At 35.9% G+C, this 14,183-nt stretch overlaps 1 protein-coding gene across 13 annotated transcripts in view; it reads left to right on the forward strand.

Moving 5' to 3' along the window:
* ldb2a (LIM domain binding 2a) overlaps positions 1-14,183 on the forward strand; it is a 508,992-nt gene that overhangs the window by 396,883 nt on the left and 97,926 nt on the right. For all 13 annotated transcript variants that reach the window (XM_073064965.1, XM_073064964.1, XM_073064961.1 and 10 more), the window contains one exon: positions 9,358-9,530. In XM_073064965.1, coding sequence (XP_072921066.1) covers positions 9,358-9,530 — 173 coding nt within the window. The remainder of the gene's footprint in view (positions 1-9,357; positions 9,531-14,183) is intronic.

Raw genomic sequence — 14,183 nt, forward strand, 5'->3', positions numbered from 1 at the left:
ACGTGTCTATTTTCTGCCTTCTTTTCAGACTCACCAGGTTGCTCTTTCCAGCACTTTCTTTGAACTCACTGGGTAGATAGGAAAATTTAATGACACTGGTGTGTTCCATCTTTAATAAAATGAACAAAAAGGGTGATGTATTAATAGAAATAACATACAACCTGCATAGTCTCAGATTATCATATTTTTGCCATGATTACTGTAATCATTATTGTGATGTTTTCAGAATGGACAGTGACTTCAAAACAATAATACATATTTGGTGGAAGACAAGAAGAATGTTGTCTAAAGTGAATATAAAATTCAAACAAATGTTTTTGGAAATAAAATTCAGTCATCATTTAGAAGGGAAGGGAATGATCTGAGAACTCCCAGAGTGTGACTAGATCATTTCATTGTGTCAGCTCACTTTCCAGATCCCTCTTGTGTTTTTGACTTGAATGATTGCTAATTAGACTAAGTATTTCATGAAGAACCATGTGAGAGTACACATTTATCTGTAGGAAAGGACCAAAATGTGGTGTCTTTATAGCTCATGCATTTGGGAAAATAAAGAATTTTGTATGTCCCCGTGAACTATGATATAAATTTTATAATTAATGATGTCAGCATTCCGTATTGACCAGGCCACAAATCATTCTCATTTAAAAGTGGTGAGGTACAATTACATACAAATGGATGCAATTTAGTATGGTGATAGCTACACTATTGTTACAGCAGGTGTGAGCAGATTGAAAGGTCCTAAATTCAAAAAGAAATTGTTGAGGTTAATGTTATGTGGCCATTGTGTAACTGGATAATGGGTCAGTATTTGATGTGGCTGACCATTTACCCTAAATATGTCTCTTTAGAAGAATTTTTATCCTTAAGGAAGAAAATATCCAGCACAGGGTGATAGAATTGAATGCAGGAATTAGTGGGTGCTTTGGAGAGAAAGTTGCCTGATGTGGCAGCAGTCTGTTAATGTGATTTTTTCACATTGCAGGATGGAATTGTAGCTCAATAACAAATATATGGCCCTGACTGGAGAATAAGGCTGCAAATGCAGTCCTTAGGAGAAGTGATGAAAAACACAAAGCTCAGTGAACCATGGCCTATATGTGGGTCCAAAACCTATGAACATTATTCATTTGCAAATCTCTAAAGCTTACTTATTTTGTGGATGAACAAAAACACAAAGCAGATTGTGTTTCAAATACTCTGTTTCAAAAATGGTAACTTGTGCTAGACATTTTTTTATTTTTGATATTTTTAATTGATTTTTAAACAAAAAATGAGTAGATACAAATCAGAGGAGAAGTTATATCAAATACATAATAATGCAACAGACAACAAAAGGGATGTATACTGTTAAAGTCGTAAAAATATAATATTAAGCTATAGTGTATAAACAAAGAACCACAACTCCTCTTGGCAATTCATACAACAAAAAGACTGGAAATTTTTTATAATAAAGAGAGAAAAAAACCCCACTAAACTAACCTAAAACAAAAAAAAAGAGACTGGGCAGTCCATTTGAAGATAAAATTAGAAAAGAAAAAAGAAAACATCCTTCTTTCTTTTCAAATCTTTTTATTATTATTATTCAAAAATAGCACAAGTACATCGAAGTAACAACACTTACATCCTTCTGGTCAGCTCTGAACCTTCACGGATAAAGAGGGGAAAAAAAGAGAAAAAAAAGAAAAAAACTTTTACCTAAAATAATTTAAAAAGAGAAAAAAAAATTAAATCATATGAAAATGTTGAATAAAAGGTCACCAGGCTTGCTCAAAATTAAAAGATGTGTCAAACGCCTGGCTTCTAATTTTCTCCAAACTTAAATAGGACATAATGGAGGAGAGCCAAAGCAAAACAGTAGGTGGATTAGAGTCTTTTCAGTATAACAAGATAGCTCTCCTAGCCAATAAATTTGAAAAGGCTATCACATGTTGAGCAGAAGCAGGAACACTTCCTGTTTCCTCTGGAATAATCCCAAAGATTGCCATAAGTGAATTAGGTTGTAAGTCCACACCTATGACTTTTGATAACATTCTAAAAACATCCCTTCAAAAATTGTTTAACTTTGCACGGGACCAAAACATATGAGTTATAGTAGCCATCTCGGCATTGCATCTGTCACAGGTGGGGCTTATTTTAGAAAAAATATGTGCTAGTTTATCTTTTGACATATGCGCCCTGTGTACTATCTTAAACTGAATTAGGGAGTGATGTGTGCAGATAGATGAATTATTAACTAAATAATAAATTTTACTCCATTGATCATCTGAAAGTGAATGCTGAAGTTCCATTTCCCAAGCACGTTTAACCTTATCATTAGACATCACACGTGCATTCATTAACTGTTTATATATAATGGCTATCAATTGTTTTTGAAATGGTTTAAGCTGAAAAATAGCATGTATCATATTTGGTAAATGAACAAATGGATAATTCGATTTAAAAATCACGTAAAAAATTCCTAACTTGTAAGTATCTAAAAAATGTGCATTAGATATATCATACTTATCCACTAACTGCGAAAAAGGCATTAAACAGTCCTCTAAAAACAAATCTAAAAAAGTTTTAATTCCCTTGGTTTTCCATATTAAAAAAGGCTTAACCAGAGTTGATGGTTTAATGAAAAAGTTAAAATGGATATTACTAGAGAGTACAAAGTTATTTAATTCAAAAAATCTACGAAATTGAAACCAAATTTTTAAAGTATGTTTAACAATAGGACTAAGACCTTGTCTACCTATCCTGGAGAACAAAAAAGGAAGAGGAGGTTCCCAATAAAGAAGCTAAAGAAAACCCCCTTACCGAATTCTCCTCCAAATGTACCCATGAAGGACAGTCCTGGTTATCTATACCGTGAATCCAAAAGGTGATATAATGAATATTAATTGCCCAATAATAAAATCTAAAGTTTGGTAGCACCAGTCCTCCATCTTTTTTTGATTTTTGCAATAAAGATTTATTCACTCTGGAGCTTTTATTATTCCAAATGCATGACAGAATCATGGAATCTATTCTATCAAAATACATTTTTGGAACAAAAGAAGGAACCGCTTGAAATATATATAAAAGTTTCAGTAAAATAACCATTTTTATAGCGTTTATTTGACCAATTAATGACATCAACATAGGTGACCATTTAGAGAACGTTTGTTGTGTATATTCAATTAAAGGAAAGAAATTATACTTATATAGGTCTTTAAAATTTTTAGTAATTTTAATACCAAGGTAAATAAAATAGTTTTTAGCAGTATTAAAAGGTATTTGAGCATCTTTATCAGAACTGGCAGCACTCTGCTCCTTCCGTTCCAAACTGAAGCAGTGAAATTTGACATACTGATCAATGGAGGATTGAGAGTCGACAGGTAACTAACTCACGATGAGAAGCTGTGTTATTTTCTTTTTATCCATAGCTTTGGGATATAGAGGTTCATTGTAGAATCTACGTGATTTAGCCCTTTTCCAAATATTTACATGATGTACATTGCCGTTGGTACAACTTCAAGAGTTCTATAATGAACACACCTATTCTTGGAAATATGGCATTATCATTTGAAGCCAAGGGATCAACTTGGTTATTTTTAATTTTACAAACCCCATTTCCAGAAAAGTTGGGATATTTTCCAAAATGCAATAAAAACAAAAATCTGTGATATGTTAATTTACGTGAACCTTTATTTAACTGACAAAAGTACAAAGAAAAGATTTTCAATAGTTTTACTGACCAACTTAATTATATTTTGTAAATATACACAAATTTAGAATTTGATGGCTGCAACACACTCAACAAAAGTTGAGACAGAGGCATGTTTACCATTGTGTTACATCACCTTTCCTTTTAATAACACTTTTTAATCGTTTTGGAACTGAGGATACTAATTGTAGTAGATTTGCAATTGGAAATTTTGTCCATTCTTGCTTGATATAAGACTTCAGCTGCTCAACAGTCCGTGGTCTCCATTGTCTGATTCTCCTCTTCATGATGCACCATACATTTTCAATAGGAGATAGATCTGGACTGGCAGCAGGCCAGTCAAGCACACGCACTCTGTGTCTACAAAGCCACGCTGTTGTAGTCCGTGCAGAATGTGGTCTGGCATTGTCCTGCTGAAATAAGCATGGACGTCCCGGGAAGAGACGTCGCCTTGATGGCAACATATGTCTCTCTAAAATCCTAATATACGCCTCAGAGTCAATGGTACCTTCACATACATGCAACTCACCCATGCCGTGGGCATTGATGCTCCCCCATACCATCACAGATGCTGGCTTTTGTACCTTTCGCTGATAATAATCAGGATGGTTGTTTCCATCTTCGGCACGGAGAATTTGACGCCTGTTTTTTCCGAAAACTAGCTGAAATGTGGACTCATCTGACCACAGCACACAGTTCCACAGTCTTTCGGTCCATCTGAGATGAACTCAGGCCCAGAGAACTCGCCGGCGTTTCTGCATAGAGTTGATGTATGGCTTCCTCCTTGCGTAATACAGTTTCAAGTTGCATTTCTGGATGCAGCGACGGACTGTGTTAAGTGACAATGGTTTTCCAAAGTACTCCCCGAGCCCAGGTGGCTATAATTGTCACAGTAGCATGACAGTTTCTTAGGCAGTGCCGCCTGAGGGCTCGAAGATCACGTGCATTCAACAGTGGTTTCCGACCTTGCCCTTTACACACTCAGATGTCTCTGAATCTTTTCACAATATTATGTACTGTAGATGTTGAAAGACCTAAATTCTCTGCAATCTTGCGTTGAGAAATGTTCCTTTTGAACTGACTAACAATTCTCTCACGAATTTTGGCACAAAGGGGTGAGCCACGACCCATCCTTGCTTGCAAAGACTGAGCCTTTGATGGACGCTACTTTTATACCCAGTCATGATACCTCACCTGCTACCAATTAGCCTGCTTAATGTGCAGTCTTCCAAACTAGTGTTACTTGAATATTCTGTGCACTTTTCAATCTTATTTTAACTCTGTCCCAACTTTTGTTGAGTGTGTTGCAGCCATCAAATTCTAAATTTGTGTATATTTACAAAATACAATTAAGTTGGTCAGTAAAACTATTAAAAATCTTTTATTTGTACTTTTGTCAGTTAAATAAGGGTTCACGTGAATTAACATATCACAGATTTTTGTTTTTATTGCATTTTGGAAAATATCCCAACTTTTCTGGAAATGGGGTTTGTACATCCAAGCATGTTTCTTGTTTGCTTTTCTGTTTCAGATTTAGAAATGAGGCACCTCCCCAATTTTAGGTCACAAGGTGACATATCTTGACTTTAGGATTGAGGATGATTGGCTTCCACTACGGATCTGAGGTGACTGATGACGCCAGTGTGGGAACAGCAGAGTCTTCCACAAATGCGACGGGAGGTGCCTAATGGAATGGGTGGTTGGGTAGTTTATGAGGTGGTTTGTGTCTTCCACAGGGGTTCTGTGTGCTCACTGAGTTTGGCCTGGAAGTTCTCATCAGAATATTGAATATTCCTTCTCCTTTTAAGCAATTATGCCAGGGCATCTGAGGGGATGTTGCATTTCCCAAGAAAACTTCAGGCACCTCCTTGAATCATTTTCTCTGTTAGCTAGGTAATCTCTACCTGTGATAGAGGATGGAATAGAGTAATAGCTTCAGGAGTCTGTTTATGTTTCTTCCAAGAAACAGGTCCTTCAGCTCACCAAATCCATGCTGACCATTAACTACTGATTTATGCTAATTCTGCATTGATTCTATAGTACTCATCCCATCCTTCGCCAGGATTCACGTACATATGAGGGTAAACTAGCACTTCCAAATTAATCTACAGCCTGCATAGCTTTGGGATATTGGAGGAAACCAGATCACCTGGAGGAAACCTAGACAAGTACAGGGACATCACTAGAGGTTAGGATTTTTCTGTGTCTTTGGCACTGTGAGGCAGCTTGCTCCACTGGCCTTGCCATTGTGCTGTCAGAAAGACATGGCCTACCCAGTGGAGCAACTGAGTGCATTCGTGCCTCAGATATGATGATGCTGGTTGAGAGAGGACAATGATATTGGTTTACTTGTTCTTCCTGTGAATTTAGAGATTTTGCAGAGACAAGGCCACATATATACTATCGGTAAATAACTTTAATAAAATAGTGAAAATTAAGTTATGTCCTAAGGCTGTGCCCACAGATGCTTAACTCTTCCACCAATGGAAACATCACTTCTACATCCATTCAATCCTGGCTTTTCAGCATCCATTATGTTTCAATGGGAACATTGAACCCACACCCTCAACCTTCAACAAAAGCATTATTATTTGGTTACTGGACTAGTACCTAGAGACCTGGAATATTAATCAGGAAGTATTAATTTGATTCCTGCTTTGGGCCTAGGGAGGTTTAAATTCAAGTAGTTATTCAAGAATAAAAAGCTAGTTTTAATAAGGATGACCAAGAGATTATTGAATTGCCATGAAAAAAAATCTGACTTCTTAACGTCCTTCAGGAGAAAGAAATCTGCCACCTGGTCAGGCCTATCATCAATGGAGCTGACTTCTTAATTGCTTTCTGACAAAGCTTAGGAGGGCAGTTAGGGTGGTTTACTGATGACATACCATGAAATTATAAAATTAACACATAACCATGCAAGAAACCAATTAGTCACTATTACTTGCAACACACACAAAATGCTGGAGGAACTCAGCAAGACAGGCAACATCTATGAAAAACAGTCAACAGTCGAGTTTTGGTTCCTGAACAGTAATTGGGAAATAAGAGTTTTTCTACTCGTAAAAGCTAGTGATGAAATCAAAAAAACTGCAGTTAACAGATATTGCATGTAAGGAGGCAGCTCACCTACACTTTCTCAAAGGCAATTAGAATGAGCAATCAATGTCAGAATTGCCTACATTCTCTGTATAAGTTTAAGAAAGGCTACAAAATACAATAAAATGTTCATCACAAAAATGGTATCAAGAATTTCTTCATCTAGGTTCTGTAGCATTAACTTAATAGATACAGATACAATAATATGTATTAAGTTAAAAGTATTTGAGCAATTGCTGCCTCATATGATTAGATGTTGCCCATATTTACTGATGTCTATAACTGACCCTATGTGAAGAAGTCCAATAATGGAAAGTTCAGAATGGAAGAAGGGGAAAAAATCTATTTGAATGTAAGTTACTAATGCCTCACCACAATACAGTGAATTTGTGATGTATTTCCATCAGGGATTGGTTTATACTAACCTCTTATTTTTACAGGTTTTATTTCCAAAACAATTGGAACAAGTTACTCTCTAATAATAATTGCAAAAAAAGATATAAATCCAAAACTATGCAAGAACAACCGATAAGTATGCAATATGCAGGGGAAATGTTAGATAAAATTCAGCAATACACCAAACAACTGCAAAAATGCTGCAAGAGCAGTTCCAGCAAAGCTAAGTGCCATTGGTGATTAAATCCTGCAGTACTGTTTTAATAATTTAAAAGCTGAGGCTGGGATATTGTGTGGAACACCAAGTTTGAAAGAAGGAAAAGAGAAGACAGACTAAATGATGCGCTGAAGCTGAGGCTGTGTAAAGCACAGAAAGAACTGGAAGATTTTGTGCGAAAGAAAGGTTTTACAGCAAAAGAAATTTCAATCCCAGAGGTCCAGGACCCAGCAGTTAATAGGCAAGAACTGCCAACTTCATGCAGGCTCATCGTTATCCTGCAGCAAGACAGCTTGACAAGACGAAGATGATGATCTTGATATTGATTCTTTCTTGGGAAAGCATGTTATACATGTGTCTGTATTTGAGAGAAAGGAGAAAAGCTTCAGCAACCATATTTTCACCTAGTTCTATGCACACTGTGAAGGCAGGGTGTTGAAGCAGTTTCATATATGAGATCTTGCATTGTTAGTAATCTTTTACAGATGTGAAATATCTGTGAGTGACCATTATGATTCAGGGAATGATACAGCAGTCTCTGGATCAGCTCTCGCAATGCAGACCATTCATTATTAACCAACACTAGTGAGATATGTATGGAGCATTACTGACCCTTGTAGAACAGAGCAGCAGGATAATCGACTCCTCCTGCTGGCAGTTGTAAAGAGAACTGTTGGTGTTCAGCCATTTGAATGGAAATCAGGCCAGATCTGAAAGCATCCATGTCATGAGTCTGCGATTTGTTGACACAATTGGTGGCCAATTCTGTCAAGGAGTACAAAGGCTGGACTCAGTCTTTCAGGTAGTCCCTGGAATAAGGCTAGGGAATTAATTGTTAGATCCTGCGGCAGTTAGACTTTGAATAGGACCTTAGACCCCATTTATTGTAATGGTGAATAGGGGCCTTCTGATTGGGAGCCAAAAGGGAAGGTGATTTTTTTGTGCTTTAGTTTACTTTTTAAAAAAAAATTATTTCTTCATGGTTTTGCATTTTATTTTTGCTTTGTTAAAAATAGTTTAGTTAACTTAAATTCCAAATTATTTACTGACATCTCAATAGTTTTAAATGTCTCTGTAAACTTAAAATATCTCTCAACTTTGACAGAGCACAAAACTCTGTCTCGGTCTTGCCTTCTGTTCAGGAACATCCTTGGGGCAGCGCCCCTACAATATAATGTTGTCACTTTTCAGACTTCACTGCCTACCTCATAACTGTTTGTCTCCCTAAAACTAACCTAGGTAATTATGGGCACACAGGGAACTGGTCTGTCATTTGCTAAGGAAGGGGTGCTGCTTCTGAATCCTACCCTCTTCCCAGCTCAGTTGATCCCATTTCAATAGTTGCCGTGACAGCAGAACATTGGAAAGTCTCCCATTGTTCCTATTGCAAAGGAATTTGTTCAGAAGAGATTGGTACCCTGATAGTGAGGGTAATAGAGAATGTACTGAGATTAAATTCATTATAAGAAGGCTAGCACTGAAAAATTCTAGTTTTAATAGAATACTCAGAGCTGTAACTATCGTGCTGAGATTCAGTTTGCCACATCTGTCTTTGACATTGTCCAGATCTACTGTTAATATTCAGTGAGGTTTCTTCATTGTGTTTTGGAATTCAGCCAGGATTGCTCAATGAAGTTTCAATTATCTCACAAGTTTGCCAAAAAAAGTCTGAAAGATAGTATTCAAATTTGTTGACCAACAATTTTAAAAAAATAATGCACACTGCACAACAGAGGATAAGAATCACCCTGACAGATTTTTAAATGATTTAAGACAAAGATAATGCATTTACTGTTTTGCATAGAAAGACCTCATTCTTGGTTTTATATGCCACTTGGTATTTGCTTAACCAATTTTATGTATTCTTGTGCTTTGAACATATGATGAATAGCCAGCCTAGAGGACTGAGTCATCCTATTTAATCCTGTTTATTTTGTGATTTTCTTTTCAACAGCTATTGGAAGAACGCTTATTCCTCGCTATTTCAGTACAATCTTTGAGGGGGGAGTAACAGACCTTTACTATGTTCTTAAACATTCGAAGGAGTCTTACCACAATTCATCCATCACACTAGACTGTGACCAATGTAGCATGGTCACCCAGCATGGCAAACCCATGTTTACAAAGGTAAGAAAAAAAAGGAAAACTGCTGTGGAAGAAGGAAAGAAACATTTAATGTAGGTTGATCAGTTATAAACAAAACAAACATTCAGGAATATTTACTGAAATATGATTGTTCTGAGCACTGGAAGGTCACACAATATTTACATTAATACACATTTTCCTGGCCCTTCACATCAGATATATGAACTGAATGACATTCAGAGGTGTTTAAAAACTATTAAAATTTGAAAAATGTAAAAAATTAAAGATAAAGCATAAAGCTAAAACAATAACACTTGGAGATTATTATAAGTTTAAAGTAAATTTATTATCAAAGTGCATTCATGTCACCATATACTACCCTGAGATTCATTTTCTTGTGGGCATTCACAAGTAAACTTACTTCACTTATTATGATAGCCTGAATTAATTTAAGCTGTGCACAGTGCTTATTGTATTTTGATGATTTGTTTTATACTGATTTAACCTGCAACATTTCTATTCAATATCCAGTTATATAACATCAGTTTGCTCAAAGTGAGTAGACACTTGTAATAAATGCATTGTGATGAACTAATTTCTAGCTTTATGAATAAAACTACATCTAGTTACCAATCCAAATAATTGTGAACCGCAAATTTACTCTGGAATATTATTGTAATTCTGAGTACGGTTGCACCTATAATTGTGCCTAACAGCAGAAGCACTTACTTAATGGTTTCTTTACTGCACCGAAAATAATTTATTTTCCAAGTTGAGATTTGATGATGGGACACTTGTTCCCAAAACTTCTTCCTTAGTGCTGCTATTCAATCCTTAAGGAAGTCCATAAGAAAGGGCAAGATGCCTTGACTCACATTTTTTACTTTCCCTATGGGAAATGGCAGCAGCAGCCATGTTATACAGTAATGCAACAAAGACAGCATTTTGCTTTTAGCTTTGAAGGGATGATGATTGAATAAAAATCTCAAGTGGTAAGATCAAATTTAACAATGTGGAGATCTAGAGTGGACAACACACAATGCTAAATCTTGCAACCTGTCTGCTCAGTGATAGAATTAATGACCATATTTAATTGCCCATTCCTTTACATATCCATCCAATTCACCCTTAAACCTGCTTCTGTTTCCAATTTAGAAATTTAATTCCTCATGCTCACTACATTCCACATATATTAATTAAATTTTGAATTCCCAATGCACCTTTCTTTTCCAAGCTTGAGACATGCCTTATGGCATATTTGTGGCAACATTGAATATATTAATACGGTTAAATTTTTCTGTTCCCTTAAGCATCTTGACTACTTGAATATTATTGCCCCCCAATGCATTCTCTCCATATGTTTAGATGATTTAAATTAAGCACTGACTTAGTTGTATAAATTTTAAAAATACATTCTCCTTTACTCTAACACCTTGATTATCTTTGATAAGCTCACGTAGTCAAGCAAAGCAGGTCAGTTAAGCTTCACTGACAAATCACAAGTACCTTAAGTTGAATTGTGGCTGCCAAAATTGTCCAGTTACTCCAATTATAGCAATTACTACTTGCGTAAACATGCAATGTTTACACATATAGCATTTTGGATTTCAGAAACACGTACATTGATTAGGTCTTTCAGTGTTAATTTTTGTCACTTTATTTCGGGCCTGAATATCTGATGTGATAAGATCATTACTTGAAGTAACATTTTTACTTTTTGAGAAATGTTAGAATATTTTAACAGCAACATCAAGCACACTTTATTTGAAAAATAAGTAATTATTTCTGTAGCTAAATACATTTTCCCCACCTAAACAAAAATCAATCTGATTTATTTTTACAATTGTATTTTGAATTGTGTTGAAGGTGACGCATTCAGTTTCTAGTCTATGCTGACCTAACTGATTGCAACAGTGACAGAGTTAGGGCATATGAATTAGATTCAACATTGCTAAAGATAGGGAAACTTAGCAAGGTTTTGACTGCAAATCATAATTCTGTCGCTGTTGCAACAAACTGTGTAGGTCTGGACACTGGGTGAGGAGATCATCTAGTTCTACACAGGCTCTGAATAAAAACTAGGATGTATTTGGCGGAATGATTTAACACTACAGCACACACTGTGAAAGGATGCCCTTTCTATCATTATTTTATGTGCTTTCCAAATGAACAATTATTGCTCCATTTTTGAACAGTTAAAATGAAAAACTAATTTCTTTCAAAATTTAGCAACATCCTTTATTTTGTTACAATTTAAAAAACATTGACTTGTGCTCTTAAAATTCCTTGAGGGTGATTCAGGGAATGTCTTTAACATTGCAATTTTGGATCCAAATTTAACAAAATAGCCATAACCAAAGATGATAAGTAATTTCCCACTCACATAATTATCTAGTAAAATTTGCCAACATTCAAAATTATTTTTTTAAATCATTTAATGATGAATCTAGAGATAAGAGTTGTTGTAATGCATAGTTTCAAAGGTACTCCTGTTGTGCATTTTAATTATTAATAGACTCCCTTCTGTACCTTCAGGTGAAAGAACGGTATTGTCTAAATTATTTATGATTCATGCTTAAAATAGCAAAAATCAAAGAAGCTTGTGCCAATTCACTTGAAACTGATAGTACACCTCACATAGCAGAGAGTACCAAACTGATTTGCACTAGCGTGACAAGTGTGGCTTCATTCCCACTCTCCAACCTTCATTTGATGATTGATGTTAGTAAAATATACAGGATATCTTAATTGAAAACTCTGAAACAATGGGCATTAAGAGCTGCAAGATTTACACAGATAGTTTAGTATACCAGCCACTTCATTGGTTAAACAATGATATTTTGAATTCTGTCTAGTCCTATTATTAACATTTCAGTAGATATCAGATGATTGTGTAATCATTTGCATCATGTTCTCCAATTTTGATCAGTGGAATCTGTGTCAATTTGCTTCCAGTTTCTTGCACAGGTTACTTCATTAAAAAACCCTCGTCAGTGACTGATAAGTTCATCAGTAAGATCCCAATCAGAAAGCCATACTGAGCCCTAAATGTTGAATAAACATGTATATAAACAATAGCAGACACCAAAAATAAGGATTTAAGTTCTATACACCAGTTCCAAGGAGCATGTGTTCAGATCTTTCATTCCTCTCTTCCTCCTTGCATTGTACATGTCCAGAGTTGTTAATTCAGAGAAAGTTCTGAGTGATGGTTAAGTGCATCATCACAATCAGCAAGAACAGTCAATATACTGGTCACCTTGGGTTGCTCTCAAAAGGTTTGACAGCATATGATAAGCCTGCTGACTTAAAGGCAGTGCAATTTCAACAAGTTTGGAATCCACAGTGCAGAATGCTTCATGAATACAGAGAGACAATGTACACTTAAAATAATTAAAAACAGCTGGGTATTCTCACAATGAAATATTTAAAATGGTTTGACTCAGAGATAAAGCCAATTTAAATTCAAGTTCCCCTGTTCGCCCAGAGCTGCATCAAATCATACAGATTAGGAGATCCTAGCTTTGATTCTCCCTCCTGAGCTGACTTAACTGCCTATTTTAAATTAACCCCAAATCCCCAAGCCAAAGAGCAGAAAATTAACTTGGATTCCCACTAGTGACCACTACTGGAAACATGGGCTAGTGTGAACAGAATCAGAGATAGTCCTGTAGCTCTCCATGGTCAGGTATGTTGTTGGCCATAAGGGTTGGGCTCACATTGTGGATACCTGGCCAGAGAGCTGGAGGATAGCTGTCTGCTTGTAGGAACCTCAGGAAAGGAGATGAAAATCAGCGGAGCTAACACTCTTACATGCTTATGAAGGGAGACAGTAAAAAAAATTAAATTGGTAAGATGCCAATTCATCTTTAGAACACATCCTACTTTTATGAGAGTAAAGTGGAAAACTTCAGAGATTATCAGATGGAGAGACAAACAGACTTAACATCTGACATCAACAACCGTTGATTAGAATAGTTCCAATAAAAGTCACTGGAACTGCAGCATTGTGTCTCCACAGATGCCAAATGACCTTCTGTGTGATTCAGCCTTTTCAAAATTTTGATTTCCAGGTTTCCAGTATCCATAGTACTTTGCTATTAAGAAGAACGTGTTTTTTTTTTTAAGGACATTAAGTTCCTAATTGGCTTGTACTGACCCAACTCATTTCCCAGATTTTTGGAATTCTATGACATAAACTATTCTCTATTAGCATGATGCTGGCTATCTCAGAACCCATATGAATATTTAGTATGAAATTTTAAATTGTCAATAGGTGTTCCCCACAAAGGTTGAAACTAAGACCCAGAGTTGGAATAGAGATGGGGCAAGATTTATTTTGCACTTAAGTCTGTTACATGTAACTAATAGCATATGACAACACTGGATAATTAGGTGTCAAAAATAGGAAACCTTTCCAAACGTAAAAAAATCAACTTGAAGATAATATTTTGATAGAAATCTTCAAAAAAACTAAGATTTTTTTTTGCATGCAATGTTTCCTGCTACCATGTAATGGTGCCCAGTGATGGGCTGAGCACTTGCTAGACTCTTTCTTGTTGATTCTCCAGAGACCATCTGTGCTGGGAGCATTGATTATAACACGTCTGCTGGAATTACATCTTTCTGGTTGCCATGCCAACTAATCAGCTGGTTCCCATTGCCATGGTAATAAAATGTCACAGCTCAGCAACC

The sequence above is a fragment of the Hemitrygon akajei genome, chromosome 13 (genome assembly GCF_048418815.1).
Source record: "Hemitrygon akajei chromosome 13, sHemAka1.3, whole genome shotgun sequence".
NCBI lineage: Eukaryota > Metazoa > Chordata > Chondrichthyes > Myliobatiformes > Dasyatidae > Hemitrygon > Hemitrygon akajei.